This window comes from Macaca thibetana, chromosome 12 (genome assembly GCF_024542745.1).
Source record: "Macaca thibetana thibetana isolate TM-01 chromosome 12, ASM2454274v1, whole genome shotgun sequence".
In the NCBI taxonomy this organism is placed as follows: Eukaryota; Metazoa; Chordata; class Mammalia; order Primates; family Cercopithecidae; genus Macaca; species Macaca thibetana.
In genome coordinates this window covers 60,045,484-60,065,696 of record NC_065589.1, presented here as the reverse complement: position 1 = coordinate 60,065,696, position 20,213 = coordinate 60,045,484, and the positions used below count along the sequence as shown (strand labels likewise).

Genomic DNA, 20,213 nt, shown 5'->3' with positions numbered 1-20,213 from the left:
GGTGGGAAAAATAGGGGGCATAATCTAAAAAGGAGAAATGAGAGTTCCCAATGGCAGTAGTCATTCTGGTTTTTTTTGTAATAATTATCAACTTTTAATTTCAACTTTCTTCCAGGTGTTGTTAAATAAGATTAACTGTTTACTTTTTTCCAAATTCAAGGGAAAACAGAAACTTTGAAGAATGCTTTTTAAACTGAGAGTCACATATTTTTAAACAATTAATGCCCCCAAAATTACTTAATTCACCTACCCATCCTGTATGGAAATAATTCTACTGAAATTCTGATTTAATGAGGGAGGAAACCTGAAGAGGTGAAGTGACAGTATCTTGGATTAGAGTTGGGACTCTTATAAAGGTTTTCTGACATAGTTGGTAGACCTCAGTTTAAGAAATATTAGCTACCACTATATGCCTAACACTATGCTTTTTCTTTTTTTTACAATGCTAGGATGCATTTACCTTTTTATCAGAAATAGCAATGGTGGAAAACACATAATTTGGGAAATAAGATTATGAGGATCTAAAGCCCAGCTCTGCTACTTACAGAACTCTGAAGTTCTAAATCCTCATTTTAAAAAAAAAATCTCTTATATGGGAATAAAACATCTACTTCAACAACTTTCAAGGATTAAGTGAGGTAACATATGCACAAGTGTTTCGTATAGCGTTCTCGCCACTGTTAGATGTTATTACCCCAAACAGATAATTATGAAAGGTATGACTATACTGTTTTTGTTAATATTAATACATCTGGGAACCATACTTTTAAATTTTATAGGCTGGATTTCAGTAACACCATATTAGAAGTCTCTGCTTTATTTTTACCACCTTCTTGAATTTTTGTGTATTAAAATATGTTAGAACTCCATGCTAAATATCAATCTTGAAATACTTTTAGTCATCTTACTTGTTGAAATGTAATAGCAAATAATTTTTTGCAGAAGGTAATAGGGAGTACGATTTGCGCACAGTGATTATAACTTTTGTATTTGCCTTCTTAATGTATGACAGATGTGGAAAGACAGTTTGTCTCACCCCACCCCTGAACACTGGGTGCAACATATGGCACTGAATCAGATTACATTGTATGTGACACAGTAAAATACGTATCCATGAAAAGAGAATCCATGTTTGCTGCTATTTAAATATTTGCTACTTTATTCAGCATGCATCTGACTTTTATTTGGCTAAGAAAATTAAAATCCCAAAGGTGAATACAATTTTCTAAAGAAATATAAATTTTATCAATCTCAAGGTTCCTGACAAGGATGCATGTATATTAAATGTTTAGTGGCTTTAAAAGTTAGTATCTGCACGAAAACCCTGTAGAGAGGCATTAACAAGATGTCTTTGTACTATGGCAACTAGAGTAGAAATGGTTTTGCAGTCTGATGAGAAACATGACCATCATGATAAATCATGCCATCCTCCCAAAAGAGGTCTGCGCAGTTTATTAATGAAGATATTGTAGCTATCAAACTGAAAAACCAAATGTACTTTATTCATGGACTTTATACCATTAGAAATGTTTAAACAGCTGACAGAAGCCTCATACAGATGAGCAAAATCAAACATTGCCACTATAGATGGTAGTGGTAAAACAGTAGGTTGTAAAATGGCACCAAATGGAAGGTGGTTTAAGAAAAAAAACAAAACTGCTAAATCTAAGAATCTGGCCATCTTTTGTTTATATTAAGCATAAAGTGTGTCAAATTCCTACACAGAAACTGATCATACCCCCTCTACCCAACCCTCACCCCCACAAAAAAACTGCAGACGCTGGAAACATCTGCAGCTTTTATACATCAAAAGAGTTCCTTACTTAACATTGCTTACTGTGCTTTGAGAGAGTTGACGTTGTGGATTTGAGATAACAGTTTCTTTAAACCTCTCCTGTAGTCAATTCTTGTCCTTCTTTTCAGAGTTAACGTGAGAAGGCCTGAGGAAAACAGGCTGAGGCACCAGCCCTGCTTTCTACCCCTCTGTCCTCAGGCTCAAGTTGAGGTTTACATACCAGGAAGAGAGATTCTCAGGGGCAGTCCCTCCACGGTGGTGCTTCATTACTCCCCAGTGACACCCAACTCACCTTTTAAGGCTATGACATCAGCACCTCAAAAGAGATGTCCTTGCCATCTGAGAATACAGCAACAACGAGCAGATGGCAAGCCCTTTGGAAGTGGTCTTTTGGAAGCTCAAAAGACTATGCAGTCCTATAGGCAAAGGTGGGAATGTTTTCTCCTGGGGCTGGGGAAATTGTTGGCATAAGAGAGTCAATCAGAAGGCAGGAATGTTCCCTTACTCTGTCACCTTTAAATGTAGAGAGATCAATCTCCAAGTAAAGGGTTTTTTTGGGAATATAAGAATTACAATTGTAATTCTGGGCACACAAACCAGTGTAGCCTCTAGGTGTGTTCAAAGAATGAAGAGAAAGGCTGGGGTTTTATTGGGGAAGAGAGGAAGGTGATCTAAATGGTTTTGAATGAAAGTTCACTGGAGCCAGGAGTGTCTTGTAGGATTTAGCAAGTTCTGATTGGTGAGTGGCAGTAGCTACTAGGTAACTTTATCTTAAGGTTCGAGTGAAGTCTTCGTGGATTTTCTGTTGTACTGAAAAATCAGTTCCCTGAACAGGACCTGGGTGCCTTTCCCCACGGCCTCCCGACTCCATTTTAGTTGGGTATGACACGAATGACTCATTTGTAGAATCAACTTTCACATTTTTGTTGTTACAGAGACAGGGTCATGCTCTATCACCTACGCTGGAGTGCAGTGGCCACAATCGTTGCTTACTGTAGCTTCAACTTCATGGGCTCTCTCCATCTTCCTTCCTCAGCCTCCCAAGTCGGGGGATTACAGGTGCACCCACCACACCCAGCTCACACTTTTAAAAGAGAACATTTGGATAGATGATTACTTACCATTTTAGGAAACTTTTGTTCACTAATGAATTTCATCCTTGCTCGATTATCCTTGTCGAAGGAAACATAGCACTATTTTTGCCTCATAAGCATTTTAATTTCAGCACACCACAGCTTAGAAATTTGGTTCTACTAATAACACACATGTAAATGGCAGAGAATGAGACTTTCAAGTAATTGGCCCAGGCGCTAAGGAACTCTGCTGGAGGAAGGAAGTACAGATGCTCCTCCATTTACGATGGGGTTACATCTGGATAAACCCATTCTAAATTGAAAATATCGTAAGTTGAAATTGGGTTACATCCTGATAAACCCACTGTAAGTCAAAAAATTGTTAAATTGAAGCATTGTAAATTGAATCATTGTAAGCTAGGGACCATGTATAAAAGCATCATTTGGTCACCACGGCCCCTGGGATCTCACTGCAGCTTGGGTAATGGGAAATGTGCAATTGGTTCAAAAGTCAAATAACCTCTCTCCTGACAACCATAATTCATTTTACTAGACATTCTTCACTGAGCATTAAGCAGCATAAATCCAAATGATAACGTGCAGGCCAGTTTGCAGGCCTGTATTTTAATCCACCTTGGGTGTGAGTGCACGGACACACATGTACACAAATACAGACACACACACACCAGAAAAAAACAAAACCAAACCCTGCACATTTCATCATCTAAATCTACAGCATTTTATAGAGCTATGTACTTTTAAAAACTAACACCCTGGTGCATATGCGTATGTAATCTTTTCCTGGTCAATACGGCAATTCTGATTTCTTTTAAAAGACGAGAAAAAAATAAAGACTTTCACCAATGGGTTTATTTAAAAGGAAGCAAATTAAACAAAACTATGGTGATAACAGCAGATGTCTAGTTATAATTCGTTTCCCTAATGCTGATTAATATATTCATGAACAAGTCAAATGTATTGCCAAAAGAAGAATGCTACCATTAACACCCCAGCGGCTACTGGTTTCAGTTGTGCTTCTCAATCAGGCAAAATGTTCTTTCTTAAGCTCCTATTTATTTTGCTTCCTGCCAATCTCAAAAATAATTCATCTTGTGTGTGTTGTTTCCTCATAAACGCTTCCTGGTGCTTGATTGCTTTGCCTGTGTCACATTTGATTTCAAACTGCCATTTTACCTTTATAAACATTTGGAAGCCTAAGCAGGAGGAGAATGGCCAAAAGGCATACAAAAATAACGCTGTAATTAGATCGGCAGAGTATGTTTTACGGCATATCTAGCTTTCTGTGTATACCAGAAACCTCTCTTTGCATCCAATATTGCATTCCCAAGTGGGGTGCAGAAAGTAAATTAACATCTGGGGACTCCAGCAAAGAGCCTCTGGTATCAGCATGTTTAATTTATTATTATTGCAAAAGAACAGTTTTTCTTATGATTAGTGAAATAGAAAACTCACAATATATTTAAGAGTCTGCCCCCAAACCATTACAAAGGGGTTGGGGGAAGGGAAAAGCAGAAACCAAAAGAGAAATAGAAGTAATAATCAGTTACCACATGATTTTTGTAGTAAACAATAGAATATGATGTGCAATAGTGCAATTTTCCTTTGCTAGTCCAGCAATGCAAGTAAGTCTTAATAGGAAGTCCACTGATGTTACTTTTTGTATTTCGGGATTTAGTTGCGTGCTTGCCGGGGGTTCGAGTTCCTGCCAGACTTCTGACTCTGAGTGGAATCACTATTGCTAGAATCACTTTTACTGAGTCCAAGATGACGAAGCTTCATATCCCAGCGCTGTGAAATGTAAAATAGAAAATAGTCACAAGCACATATCACCAGGGTCATCATTGCCACGATTCTAACAACTGGGTCAGACTGAAGGTCAGATCTCTGAAACATTTTGCTAGTTTTCCAGAAGTATAAATCTATCTCCCAGGGTAACAAGAAAACTGATGCAATATGAACATTATTCTCTTATTTTAACGAGCGCAAAGTTGCCCATCTATAATATATTTAGTAATGCTTTCTTATCAAACCTTAAACTTAAAATGTCCATGTCTGTAAATGATGACAGAAATATCTCCCTATACCTCTGGGTATTTCCTGAGGTAACAGCCAGGAGGCTGATGCTTCACAGGTACTCAACAAATGGAAGATTTACACACAGAATTTGAAGGGAAGGCTATTTTTCAACATCCTCTCTTAATACATGTAAGAACATAGCCTTTTAAAATCTATGTGATTTGAGCACTGAAAAACAATGGAAATTTTTTTGAGGGATGGGGAGGTCTCAAAAATATTTTTCTAAGTAATATCCACCAAGTACAACGAATAAAACAGACAAGGTCTTGCCCTCATTCTAAGTGTTACAAAGCAGGCATTAACAATGCTTTTAATAAACACAATCAAGTTTAGTGACATTTCATATTAATGTCAATAATGTTTTTATGTAATTTAAGTAAAATGGAAGTTATATTACATGAGGATAGGTAGGGAATACAAACTATAGCTGTACTTCCCAAACTTCAGACACAGATATCATATGGGGAATTTGTTAAAATTGCAATTTCATTCAGTAGGTCTGAGACAGGGCCCAAGATTTTCATTGCTAACAAGCTCCCAGGTGATACCTATGTTGCTGGTCCTGGGACTACACTTTAAACAGCAAGGACCATCAGATCCTTGGGTCAGATGGCCCAAGTTCAAATTCTAACTCCACCACTTACTGTGTGAAGTTCTTGAACTTACTAGACCTTATTTTCATCATGTATATATTGGAACTGATAATAGAATCTACTTATAAGTAGAAGATACATCTGAAGATTGATAAAAATATAAAGTGCTTAGCACATAGTAAATTTGTTATTGTTTTTCCATTATTGAAAGTAATTCTTCATTTTAGTATACTTTACTCCACAATCTTGTCTTCATTTTTTAAAAACAGCCTGATTCTCACCTTCCCAAGGAAGTCCAAACATCTTGAATAGTCTGCTATAAGAGACTTAGGTAAACAACCATTTGCATGAAAAAAACATAATAATAAGGTTTCTCATAAACCTTATTCTTGAATTATCCACTGAGAGCAAAACTCAGCAAAGAGCAGATTTGATTGAAAAAATAACACCCTCCATAAAGCTCTTTTTACACATCTTCAAATCGACTGGAAAACTAAAATAGGAATCTCAATAATTCTGGCCAAAGGAGATTTTCTATCCAAACTCTTTAGCCCTCAATATCTGCATATGAATTTAAAATTGTTCAAATCATTGGTTTCTTTCCTTTAGAATATTTAAATCCAGACTAAGAATATAAATGACTTTACAATAATAACTCTGCAAGTCCCCTGCAGAAAACAATGGGAAATATTGCAGAAAGCAATGGGAAACAGGACAAACAAGCCATGTATCCTGTCGACAACCCAATGATATTGTTTTGGTACCAAAAGAGGAGCAGTAAGCCTTGTTACATGCTTTGCAGCAGGGATACTGAAAGCTCTTCCAACTGGTACAGGAATTTAGGACAAATTCCTGTTCTGCATTAGCAAGCAGAAAACCAAATTAAAAAGACAGTAAGAGATTCCAACATACTGAACAAGAGCCACTTTTTTCTTTAATAAACACCAAACTAATTGAAGAGAGATGCAGAGAGAATGCCCACAAGTCTGAACTTGAAATGCATCTCACTTTTGACAAATCTACTGAAGGGGGAAAGAACTTACTGGAGGGTAGCTTCTCCTTACAGAATAATGCCCTCTGCATTTTCGTAGGTCACTTAAACCCAAACGTGTCTGCCGTGTCAAGTGCCAGATGTAGAAGATAAACCGCCCAGGGGTGTTTAACTTACCATGTAAATGTTTCCCAAGCCTTCAGACTTGCAGAAGGAAGAGGATGTATTACGTGTGCTACAGTTCCCATCCCCCCACCCACCCACACAGCCTTTGAGATTTTTTTGTCCCCCTATGCATTCCCCCACCCTATTCTTTTCTTTAAAACAGATTTGCTTAGTGCAGTAAGAAGAAACAAAACCTTCTATAATACAGTAATGTACTATGTGATTTTAAAAAATGTATCAACTCCACAATCTAAGAGTTATTGGCTTAAAAATAAGGCTACATTACTGCTCTAAGGACCTAATTTGTTCAGATCTTTTATACAGAGATGAATGTAGCTACACTTTGTACATAGGAATTGGTGTTTATTCATTGGACATCATTGTTTATTTTCCTTCCCATCATTTATTCTCCCCTTCTCACAAACTGCAGTGTGTTCAAAGAAGCAATATCCCCAGGTTTAAAAAGGACTACATTTCCTAGCCTGTTTTGCAGCTAAGTAAAAGTTGCTTGATGAGGCTCTTGGAAATCCCTTTTACCTCCTCTTTTTCCTGCCTGAAATGTAGACATGAGATTAGAGGCAGAGCAGCCATCTTGTGACCTCCGGGTGAACATGAGTATGAAAGCGATGCCTTTAAAAATGGTAGAGCCATAAGCTGAAAGGAGCCTGACACCATGGAACCACCTGACCAGGACTGGACTACAGCTAGACTCCTTGTGAAGAGACATTAGGGCAACTGTAGTTAGATCTCTGATACACATACAGGGAACTCATTCCTTAAATAAAATAGACATGAAAGACAAATTCAGCTCTTGGAGTATATAAATATATGCATACTAAATTTTAATATTTCTCCTATGGTTGAAGGCAGCTATTTCACTTCAATGACAGATGGCTGGTTTTCTACTTTTGTTTTCTGTGTATTACTTCAAATATAAAATACAGGCTTACCTTAACTTTTTTACCAAGTCGATCCTTCCATTTCTCAGCTATAGAGCCTTCCACCAAGAGTAATCTGATTTTTAAAAGAAGCAACCATTTTTGAAAAATTAAAACCTGTTACTGAAAAGTACAAGAAAACAGTGCCAAGAAAGACTTATATGTTTATTCTTGAATAGGACAGCTAAGATTTAGAACAGTAATTATTAACCATTTGTGAGTCACAGACCCCTTTAAGAAACAAAGGAAGTCATGGTCCCTCTCCCAAGAAAAATGTAAACCTATAAACTACACACATACACCCATTCCATATATGAAATCAAGAAACCCAAGTAAAACTTATCTGTAATCCCCAAGAAGGTAGACAGATCCCAGTGTAAAAATGCGAGGGTAAGATCTCTAGAGAGAAATGCAATGAGGGTGGGATGAGCAAAGTAGTTATTTTGTATCCTTAAAGAGTGAATTACCTGGAACGTTCCTCATCTTCATAGCCCATGATGATATATTCCTCATTAACATTAAGTGGAGGGCAGAGGCAGCCAGAGCTGGTATAGAGGTTAACAGTATCCCGTGGAATGTTTACCAGAGAAGACTTTAGAATCTCCTTCACTTCCACTACTGCAGTCACATCATGGCACTTAGTCTTTATCTCTTTAACTTTAGCCCGAATGACTGGGATAAAAGACAAGAAAAACTGATAATAATATGACACATAATAGGTGCCCCATTCAAAAAAAGCCAAAGTAGGCTTCTCTTTGGTTAATTCTTATCCACTTGATATTCAATGAATGGAACAGAAAAGTCAGCCAGATATTTTTGCCTTAGACTGTAGTGTGTGACATAAAACAACACACCTGACCTCCTAATGCCCAGCCCTTCTCCCTTTCCAATTTGTGGCTATGTATATATTCACATGTATTTATGCATGTGTGTGCATGTGCTTTTGAGAAATTCATTTAGAGAATCAAAAATTGAGTCAATAATCTGATATAATTTTTCTCTAAAATTCCATTTTGGATGTGTATATATGCATGTGCTGTTCCAATTCCTGCCAACAGGAATTTAAACTATGTTAATTTTACTGTATGAAAAGACGTAGTACTTAAATACGCTTTATTCCTTGCTGACATTCTTTTATCAGGTTTATTAACAGGTTTTCTCAAGTGGTGGCCTCTTTAGTGTTATAAAATTGTCCTGCTCAATAGTGTTCCCAAACTGGTTCTCCAATCTTTTCACCTTCCTCATCTCGGCTCGCTGCTCAGATATTAGCTCTTTTCTTTCTTTGTGGTCAGTACAGATTATCTTTTATATTCTCCTTTAGGTGGGCTACATTTTCTTCTTTGTTCAGATATTAGGTCCTTTTTTCCTTTGTGCTTAGTACAGATTATCTTTTATATTCTCCTCTAAGGGGGCTATATTTACTTCTTGAATGAAAATTGTCACCACTAGATCTTATTTCCTCCATCTACTTTGAAGTCAGGCACTCCAACATTCCTTTCCCTCATGTGCTATGGAATATATTCTCAAATGTCAATAGCACTATTCTACCTCTCTTGATGGATATATTGGCACCCAATTTATCTCATAAGAGTTGTTTTACTTATCAGTGTAACAACAAATTGCCTTCAGTTGCAAAGTTAAAGTATATGACTCAGAATCTAGAAAGTACAGATCTGCTTCTTTTCTGTATCTCTCCCTTTTAAAAGAGTCAAGTTTTTGAGATTCCTGCTTCTAGTAAATGAGCTTTTAAAAAGAGAAGTTTTAAAACACGAAGAAAGAAGTAAAAATGTCAATTAGTGAAAAGCCAATGGCATTTCTCCCAGTGCCCTTATTGCTCCAGTTCACTATCCATGGACATTATAGAGAGGAAAACACGGTTTATCCAAATGAGTCAATGTTTCAAAAACTTCTTAGGCACATAATTGCAAACCACTTTAATCTGAGTACCTTCCCACATATTTTAGAGGTTTTGGACTATAAAGGATTAGAAGAAAGTAATCTGTGAAAAATATAAAACCAGCTGATCAACCATTCCCCCCATTAATACTCCAATTTCATCACACAAACTTATTCTACCAGTACAACACACATGACAGAAATTAAATTACTAATGAATTCTAAAAGCTGCACATTTCAGTCTTCAGAGAATTGGTTGCCTCAAATATGAGAACGTGTAGCAAACAAACTGTAACTACCCAACTGTCCTCACTTGGTTTGACTGGCAAGTGGAGCCCCTTTCTATTCATGTTCTCCCTATTCTGTATTTAACAAAAGATAAGACTGCCCTTTTTGAAATGCCATTTGGGAGAATCAGATGAGACATTCTCAACCCCAGCTAGCAGGCATTTTTGTGTGTCCTGGCTTAAGTGAACGTGCTTCATAGCATCCATCAGCTATTAGAGATTAGTGAACTGTGCAAATGTTCTCAAACTAATGATTTATTTACCCAGTGTCTACTATTTTCATTAGAAATTTTTAGTACATGTACCCATTCCAAAATAAATATCTTTCTACAAGACCTACTTTTTCACTCAAGTAATTTTGTTAACACTTAAGGAGTTTTTCCCAGAATTAATCTAAATGAAATAGAGGTTTTGTCTGAATTTCCAACTGCTCCCACCTTGACTTGTTTTCTCAATGGACGCATGCAGAAGACAAAAATATTTTGGAAGTAAAATATACTTCCTTTTCAGAGGTCTTCCTTCTATTTAATCATTTGAGTACCTCCCTTTCCCAAAGAAACTGTAAGTAAAGCCCAGACAAATGACAATCCTGAAACTATGATCAACTTAGCTATTACTTGGCTACAAAAAAGAAATTATCTGCTCCTTTCCATTAATTATAATCCATATCCCATTTTATTTTATGATATTCATTCAGCTACCTTCTCTACGCTCTTCATTTTCCATGACTTGTCATTCCACTTTTAACAAAAATAACAGCAACAACCATTGCAGCACTAAAGAAGCTAGATAAAATAAAACTTGATAATAGGATACACAAAATAAATATAAATAATTACATTTCCCTGATATAAAATGTATATGTTTTTATTCTTAGTGTTACAGTATATAAAAGTTCATATAGCGTTTTTCAATCTTAACAAGCTAATCTCCTAGAAATTAAGGCCTCCCTTTTCCCTAGGGTTCTTCACATCAATCTGTAAAGAAGCAGGTTCTTAGATAAGCAGCCAGGCATTTGACTTCTTACATAAACATAACCTTACAAACTGAGAAAGAGCATCCATCATTGACTAAGAAAAGCTACATTCCTCTTAAGAGTAGTAGCAAACAAAACATAAAAATTAATTCCATTGAAGAAAAACTTGGGAAACAAGGTAGATTTGTTTTAAAGAGATTTAACTAAACCAAAAATTTTCAACTTTATATTTTTTAATACACTGCATTTTGAAAGATATTGAAGGGAACTCTTACAGTGTTATTCATTTCTCTCCTTTCAATTCCCAAAAGTATAGAAAAAATAAATCTGCTCTATATATCCTATATACTTAAAAATAGTGTACATAAATGCAATAATAAAACCCTTATTTTAATAAGATTCATTGTAAAATTCTGTTTAATCTCCATGTTTACTTATTGATTCAACATCAATAGTCTTATGCAGAGATAGTAACATACCTTTTATTAATACCATAGATATTAGAAAAAATCAAAATGCCTATGGAATACAGTAAATATCAGTCCCTTATGTATCAACCGGAAAGCTCTGTTAATAGCTCTTTCTAAATATAATGACTATATAAATGAATTTACGACTCTAAAATATACACCAGCATCCAAAAGTACATTGTGAACAATCAAAGAAGGGACAACTTAGGTTCAATAATCATTGATAAAATCGGAACGGTAATATAGCTCATGGGGCAGCTGAGAAAATTAAAGATAATGTATGGAAATCACTTAGCACAGTCCCTGGCACAAAAATGGCAGGCTTTTTAATCCTTCAGTTACGTTTGTCAGCTACATTTGGATTGGTGGCTCTTCAATTAATATTTAGTTTATTAGAATGTCGGATTTTAAGTCAAGCTAGATAACAACACATTTCCTTAGCTGAATACCAACAACTTCTACAAGTGTTACTTTCCAAATTTGTCAGTGTTTTTCATGGGATAGGCTGACTGAAGAAATCAAGTTTGAGTCTTTTAACAGTTCCTTATATATCAAAGTGCTCTGCTGTTTACCCAGTGAAGCACAACTGATGGCCTATGCAACCCAACTTGAGCTCAAATCCTCCTTCATCCTCCAGGTAGGGAAGAGTCCCGTCTATCTTGATCTCTGTGTACTTAAGTGTATGGCTGTAGGATGACAATACTGCCTGATATGCTTCAGCATCAACCAAGTGTTAAACATTTTGCCCATGTGAGACATTTTAATTGGTTGGGGCAGAGGGAGGGACTACACTCCTAAAAGTTGTCCTTCTGTTTTTAAGCCTTACTCTTAAATGGCTCCACTCATTTACGTGTGCACATACTCATGGATGCACCCACACACCTTTCTTAACACAGCAGTTTATACATCAACCATGAAGTTTTCCTTACCATAGTTGTAATTGTTCCGGAAATAAGTCTTCTGTGTAGCTCTAATAGGCTTACATTTACAGCGCTCTGAAAAACACATTTTAGTTATAAGCACATTTCCAATATTAGCTTTCTTTTGTTTACTCACATTTTTTGCTGAGACTAGATCTCAATTTGGTGGTGAGAAAGTTCTTGTCAGTTCTGTGTGTCTGGCCTTTTTCTCCTGAAACTACATTCATGTTTATTCTATCTATACGTCCTCTTATTCAATGTCAGTATGCTCATGAGAATGAGTTTCCATTCTCAACAAACCACCCAAATCCTGAGGAAATGCTATTCACCCCCATGCATGAGAAGAGCATGACCCCTTAATCCTGAAAGAGGTATGCTTCGTGCTTATGGAAATGTTAATATTATGAATGCCAACTGGCAGGCAATTTTCTGCCTATGCTCAGGTAGCTGGTTTACCCTGTGGACTACCACCTAATGTTCATATATTTTTAACAGGCAACACAGCACTCCTCCTACTATTAGTTCCTAGATCTGAAAGCAATTCAAAGAGATAAGCAAGTGTTATTACAACCCAGTGAACTTGGTGAAGTTCTTAAGAGGGTCAGTGAGCCTCTTCTATAGGTAAAATAGCTACCATTCAACTCAATGGTGTTTTGGGGCTTGTTGGAAGAAACTATGCATGTATTTTGAGAAGAGAAATTTCATGTTTTAAAAATATTTGGTGAGTAGTGACCAGAATGCATATTTTATGTATATATTAGGTTGGTACAAAAGTAGTTGTGGTTTTGGCCATCATAATAATAACAATTCTAATTATCTCAAAATGTTTCATCTATAGGGTGGATTCATTTGACATCTTGGAGAGTAGATTGTTATGCCTTTTATAGAAGAGCAACACAGTTAAGATTACTTAGCTAAGAAATATACGTCATAACCATGGCAAATTGTCAGGAATTAATGTCAATATAAAAGTAGAAAATAATACACAATTATCTTAAAATATTTAATTAAATATGAAGATTTCTTTAAATAATGCCCCTGAGAAAGCTTTATTAAAAATTAAATGGTATGTGCTTCTCTTTTGACACAGAAAGGAAATAAGAACACATAAATTCGAGAAAGGACATCAACAAAAAAAAGTTTCGCTTAAAAGGCATTTTATGGCTGGGCACGAGGGCTCACTCCTGTAATCCCAGCACTCACTTTGGGAGACCAGCAGGGTGGGGCGGTAGCTGGGGGAAAGAAAAATCTCTTGAGCCCAGGAGTTCAAGACCAGTCTGGACAACGTGGCAAAACCCCGTCTCTACAAAAAAAAAATGCAAAAATCAGCGGGTGTGGTGGTGCGTGCCTGTAGTTTCAGCTATTCAGGAGACTGAGCTGGGAGGATCACTTGAGCCCTGGAAGTCAAAGCTGCAGTGAGCCAAGATCACACCATTGCACTCCAGACTGGATGACAGAGTGAGACCCTGTCTCAAAAAAAAAAAAAGTTGTTTTATGTTAACATGGGGAACAATAAAAGGTAGGAGCTTCTGTTGACCACTGGTATTTTCTAAAGAAAATTAATTTTATTTCCAGTTGAACTTGTTGATAATACACTTTAAAGTAGCAGTCCCGAAAAGAGTATCACCTTTCCTGCCAGAGAAATAAGTATCTTTACTGGGGAGAGGTAGCAACAGCAACTGTTGCTCTTGCCCATGACAGAAATGAGAATTCCTCAATACCACACACAGCTCCTTCCCTTGTTCTCCTGATAATTTTTAGCACACAATTTCTGTGAACATCTCAGCCAATAAACAATGAGTAACATTAGTGCTTGTTGCTATTCTGACAAAAACTATTCCAAAAATAACTTTATTAGCAAAATCATTGTATTCTCATTTAGAAGAGAACAAAAAGTTACCCAGTTTTTGGCTTTCTGTACAGTATTTTATTCTGCACTAAAATGTTATATGTATTTTTAAAGAGATATTCTTTAGATGAGAATATTTCTGAAGACATAAATTCTATGGTATTAGTTTATAAATTATCTTCATCCATATTATATATAGACTTGTGATGTTTCTATTAAAAATAAATATCCACCAAAAATAATGCATGTCAATAAATTACACATTTGTAATTCTTCAGAAATTTGCATAGGTTAAAATAAAAATTATTGGCAAAAACTATAGCAACTGTGACTGAATTGAGTCTAATTTGATGCTGTTACTTACATATCTTTGCTTGGAGCATAAACAAATGGATTCCATAAAACTTTCCAGGCAGGGATTTTTAAAAATTGTATTATAAAATGATTTAGTAATATTTCAAGTAGGCATTTACAAAGCTATGCATACAACTACATATACATAGCTAGACTATTACCTAATAGCTAATGAGCTAAGCAAATATTCTCAGGACTAAATTTTGCTCATCTGCAATATGCTTCTTATTTCTGCTGGTCTCCAAGGTGACAATGCCATACTAAATATATATTTTAAATATTTAGATGGGATAATATGTCCCAATCCCTAGGTCTTGACATAAGCAAATTATCTGTCTAGTTCAAGTAGCTTGAAAAAATAACAGTAATAAGGAGAAGCTGAGTTTCTATCCACAAAGCTCAAATATGAAAGAACCTCCTCTCATTTATGTTTGTTCAACCCAAACATTCATATCTTAGGTTATTCATGAAAAGTGTACCTTAGATCAATAGATCTGAAACATAATCCTCATCTAAATTATGTTTACACACATCAACATATACATCCCCACAAGCCCAAGAGCTGCGAAATTGTGAAGAATCATAGAGGTATGTTGCATCCATTAGCTGTCACCTTTCTTGCACCTGCTACTGTAAATCAGATGTAACCGTTTATTTTAATTATCAATAGTTGATATCTTGATACTCTTTTTGGGGGGCCTGTAGCATTACCATCATTTCTAGTTTAATTGCTAGTAATCTTTGGCAAAACCTAATGGCACAAGCTTTTTAAGTTTTGGCTTTTAGAATGAAAAAATGAAATCTATTATTTACTGAGCTTTGCACAAAAACCATTAGATACTGATTTTTCTGTATTTCACTGTTGAGAAGAAAAGCTTATAAATGAATTAGAATCTGCCTTGGTGCTTTATCTAAGGAAAGAAATTTTTTAAAAGTTAAAGGAGTTTATTTTGACAAAACAGGCTAAGAAGTGACAAAGAGATCTTCAAACACAGGCAGTTTTAACATTAGCAATTCATTTACCTCAAAGCCTGGAATTAATACAATACCTTCAATTGTGGGACAGAGTGCAGTGCTACATCTTAGGAGCAGCCATGGAAAGGACAGAAAACTGTTTTCAGCTTAGTTCTTCCTCACATTCCCTCCACTCCTCTTGCTTCATGTTTCTAGTGACTCTCCTAATATTAATGATCTCCTACATATCTGCTAATGAACCTGGAGACTTTTTATTACCTAGTAGAAACGTAAGTTCATCACTCTCATAGAAATCTGAGTTTGCAAAGTTAACATTCCCAGTACTTTGCAGAACTTGGTCTGCAATGCAAGGGAAATGCCCCATGATACACACGGTGTCCAAGCAGTGAACAGCCTCGCGGCCTCACTGTGGCTTCTTATAAAAATCAAAATAGTTCAGAGGAGACAAGAATCTTAGCCTTCTTTATTCCGTTTTGCTCATACAAATATGCTCATTTATTTTTTAAAAAAACATAAGGATACTAGTATTTTTGATATGATCTTAGAAGAGCTAAAGAAGTCTAAGTACCTGATACAGCTATGAAATATAATACTCACTGGACCGTCACTGTTCAATGCAACCCTGTTTGAGTTCAAGCTTAAGTGTGATAAAACTTTCTAACTATCCCTGACCTTTGTTTGAAATTGAATGCTTCTGGGTCTTATCCAGAGCTGTAAGACTATAATTAACTTCATCAGATCCCCAAACTCTCATAACCTTTCACGTACCATGACTTTGGAGGACTACTATGTTTGAGTGGATATTTTTCTGTTTTTTCTAGGGAAAAAACCCTTAGATCTGTGCTCAGGATTTATTGTCAAAAAGTATGGGGAAGGAGAGAAGAAAATACAATCGTATTTGTGTTACAATTTCCTTTATAACTTTTTCAAGACTGACCCTTTCTAATCAGATCAGACTTTAAATCATTTTAATTTTTACCAGATGCACTCTATGTCTCATATCCTGGCATTTGACCCCTGAAACCCAGTTGTCCTCTTTTCCTCCATTTTAAAACACATAGGGGCAAAACACAACACATTTTAAAAGATATAAAACATAAAATTTTATAATTTGAAGATCCAGGTCCTTAGCTATGACTTTTTTGCTGAGTTCTAGATCTATATTTCCAACTGCCTGTACAAGGTGTCTATGAGCAGTTCCAAAATTTTTAACAGTTCCATAATTTTTAACATCTGGTAACATCCATAATACCATGAATTTGTCTGTCTTCTATAGAAATGATAGTAGTATCCTCTGACTCCACAACTCTGGTATATCCATGCTTCTGTAAATATGAGATGAGAAAGGGAAAGAGAACTAACATTTGTTGAACCCTTTCAGTCACTTACATATGAATTCATTCATTCTGCAAATATTGGGCATCTGCTACATTCCAGGCTCTATAATAGGCACATAGGACACATGATGGGCACTACAGACAATCCAGAAGAGGATAAAGACATTGAACAAAGAAATTATACACAAAATAATTTGTCATATGTGATACATGATATGAAACTAAAACACAATGTGTATGTGTAACAAGAACATGCAACTTAATGACCTAAACTAGTCTGGTCTCCAATATACTGTTAGAAAATGATATTTAAAGCTTAAAACCTGAAAGCTGCATTGTAGTTCTCTAGGCAGGAACTACATCTTTATATATAAGATAGAGAACATGAAGTCCATAAGGAAGACTGAGAAGGAGCGTCCAGTGATGTGGACGGAAATATAGGAGAGTGTGGAATTGAAAAAGGGTCTTCCAAAATAAAAGCAGGGTAGTCCTCTGTGTCAAATGACCCTCAGAGCCAAAATGAGTTCAGAGAGAAAAGGTTCCACTAAATTCAACTGGCAAGGTGATGACTGAACCCTGAGCAAAAGAGAGAATAGGATTTTGAAAGCCAGAAGACTTTATCCATTACACAAGAAGGAAAAGGAGAGAAAGGTACTGATATTGACAAGTTTATAAATTGGTTGGTGGAATAATGAGGGAGTTCTTTCCAATGGCTTTTACCTTCTCATTGAAGAATGAAGCGAAGTCATCAGCTATGGGGAATGAGGGGCTAGGAACAGCAGGATGTGGGCATGTAAGTATAGAAAGTATAAAGCAGTTATTGCATCAAGTAGAAAGGCAAACTTTTATAGTGGGTAAGAATGCGTGGCAATCTTGATTGTCTATTTGAATTTTCTATCTTGAACTTAAAGTGAAACCAATCACCTCAGTTGAGTAATTTTCTCAAATAACTGGAGCTGGGATTTGCCAGATGAGTATGGAAGAGGAAGAGAAAGCAAAGAAGTTGAGGGTATTTTCGAGGGTATCAGTATTGCAGTAGACCATGATATCTGACATAGACAAGAAGGCCAGAGGCTTAGCAGATAGTAAGTGGCAGCTGATGGATAGGTAATCTCAACATGGTGGGGTGGGGGGGAAAGGCAGCAGTGATGGTACTGCAACAAATCATCTGGAATGAAAAGAGGCAGCAGGTAAAGAGTGGGATTCTTAGAATTAATATTACAATGCTAGCACCCCTGCAGCATTAGAATTAATATTACAATGCTAGCACCGCTGCTAGCAGCACTGCAAGGCCCAGAACTGCTCATGGAAGTGAGTGGCTGGGGTAGAACAGACAAGCAGGTTAGTAAAGTGAAGAAATCAATGCACTAGATGGATCATCTGCCTTATCATGGCAGCTATCAAAACAGCAGCAGGAATGGATGCCATTGTGGAACTTGTTCAGATAGCCCTTAAACAGAAGATGGGCAATATACCAGTTGGCCATTCAGAAGGTCAATTCCACTATCCTTCTAGAAACAAGGCGATGGTAAAACATCCCTAGATTCCACCCCATGAAACACATTCCCTCTTTTCAAAATTGCAAGTCATCAAATGGACACTTAATGGAAAATCGACTGGGTCTCATTGTTCCTAGGACATTAACAAACAAACAAAACACCAGAACCCTAGAGTCCTGATGTCAATGATGAAAGGGAAAAAAATGAACAACAACAACAACAACACAACTCCTGCAGATTCAGAAATCAACTATATTAAACTAGGAACCATATTAAGGAGGTTTGAATTTAGAAGTCATATGGGTATTATGCTCATACAAGGGTGTACTTTTACACAATTAGAAATAAAATAAAATAACGCACAAAACTCAAAGTCTCAGAAATGCCATGGTATGCCAAAGCGGCCAGTCCCGAGTGTGTACAGTAAGCTTCCATTCACGTGAAGCTGAATAACAACACCCATCTATGGCAATGAAAATCAGAACTGTGCTTGCCTCAGGACAGAATGGATGATTGGACACCAGGCAATTTAAAGAAATGTTCTTTATCTTGATCTGGATGATGATTACATAAGTGTATACATTTGTCAAAATTTAAATGCAGCATACACTGAAGATTTGTAGTATTTTACTGTAATTATTCCTTAATAAAGTCCTATTAACATAAAAATAAGACATTTCTTTCATTTTTTTATAAAAAAAAATGTGTCTTGACTTAGCAACCATTCATTACGTATTTAAAACAATATTTATTTCCTAAACCTATACACAGGGCAAAGAATATCATATTAAATTTTATTTTGGATTACACCAGTATATGGAAAATGTGATGGAGTTGACTGGTGAACCTAGGTGATATAATAAGGCTCTAAAAAGTAAAAGTAACATTTGCTCAACTTAGCTGTAAAAACAAACCTCAAATATTGTAATAAAGGACTCAATTCATAGTAATTTCAGTTTGTAAAAGACATTGCTTAAGACTAACAGAACTAACACTGTATTAATAAGAAAAGGAAATTCAGTTTATTCCTTTTTGTCTTCGGAAAATTTCAAATAAACTGCCTTTCACAAGTTTTCTGGATCCAAGAGTTATTCAGAATATCCAAAATATAGAAAGAGTCAATACAATTATGCTTGTTTTCCCTCATGACTTCTGAAGTGTTGTTTTGTGATAGACTCTAAGGAAGTCAATTAACAAAAAGAAAAGGGGGCTTCACAGCCTTTAGAAGATCATGTGTCCACTCAATGCCAAGTACATTGAAAAGAGGTGAAAGAAAAGGGTGTGCCAGTCACCTATTTGCTCTTTCATTCCATGTCCTTGGCACATATTGTGCCTGATACAAGTAAGTGTCCCTTACATTTTTTATTATAACATAATAGATGGACATATTTTCAAGGTACATTGATATTTTCGTACATTCACATAATGTGCAAAGATCAAGTTAGGGTAATATCCACCACATTAAACATTCCTTTTTATGTTATGAACATGTGAATTATTGTACATATTGATATGTACAAATAGATTATTGTTAACTATAGTCTCCACACTGATCTATCAAACACTAGGTCTTCCTCCTAACTAACTGTATATTTGTCCTCATTAATCATCCTCTCTTCATTCCCTCCTCCACGTTACCCTTCCCAGCCTCTGGTAACCACAAATCTACTCTCTAGCTCCGTGAGATTCACTTTTCTTTTTTAGCTCCCACATACGAGTGAGAATGTGTGATATTTGTCTTTCTGGGCTTGGCTTATTTCACTTAACATAATGACCTCCAGTTCCATTTTCCTTCGAATGACAGGATTTCACTTTTTTTATACCTGAATAATATGTCATTGTGTATATATATATATATATATCGCATTTTCTTTATTCATTCATCCACTAATAAGCACTTAGGTTGATCCCACATTTTGGCTATTGTGAATAGCGTGGCAGTAAACATTGGAGTACAGATATTCTTCAATGTATTAATTCCCTTTGTTTTGGATATAT

The 20,213-nt window shown here is 36.0% G+C and overlaps 1 protein-coding gene across 1 annotated transcript in view; it reads right to left on the bottom strand.

Moving 5' to 3' along the window:
* Positions 1-3,720: 3,720 nt before the first annotated feature.
* The window catches only part of FRZB (frizzled related protein), a 31,882-nt gene continuing 15,389 nt past the window's right edge, over positions 3,721-20,213 (bottom strand). Inside the window, exons 4-7 of the mRNA XM_050752220.1 lie at positions 12,211-12,276; positions 8,120-8,324; positions 7,665-7,728; positions 3,721-4,677 (exon numbers count right to left, since the gene is read on the bottom strand). Coding sequence (XP_050608177.1) covers positions 4,561-4,677; positions 7,665-7,728; positions 8,120-8,324; positions 12,211-12,276 — 452 coding nt within the window. The 3' untranslated portion in view covers positions 3,721-4,560. The remainder of the gene's footprint in view (positions 4,678-7,664; positions 7,729-8,119; positions 8,325-12,210; positions 12,277-20,213) is intronic.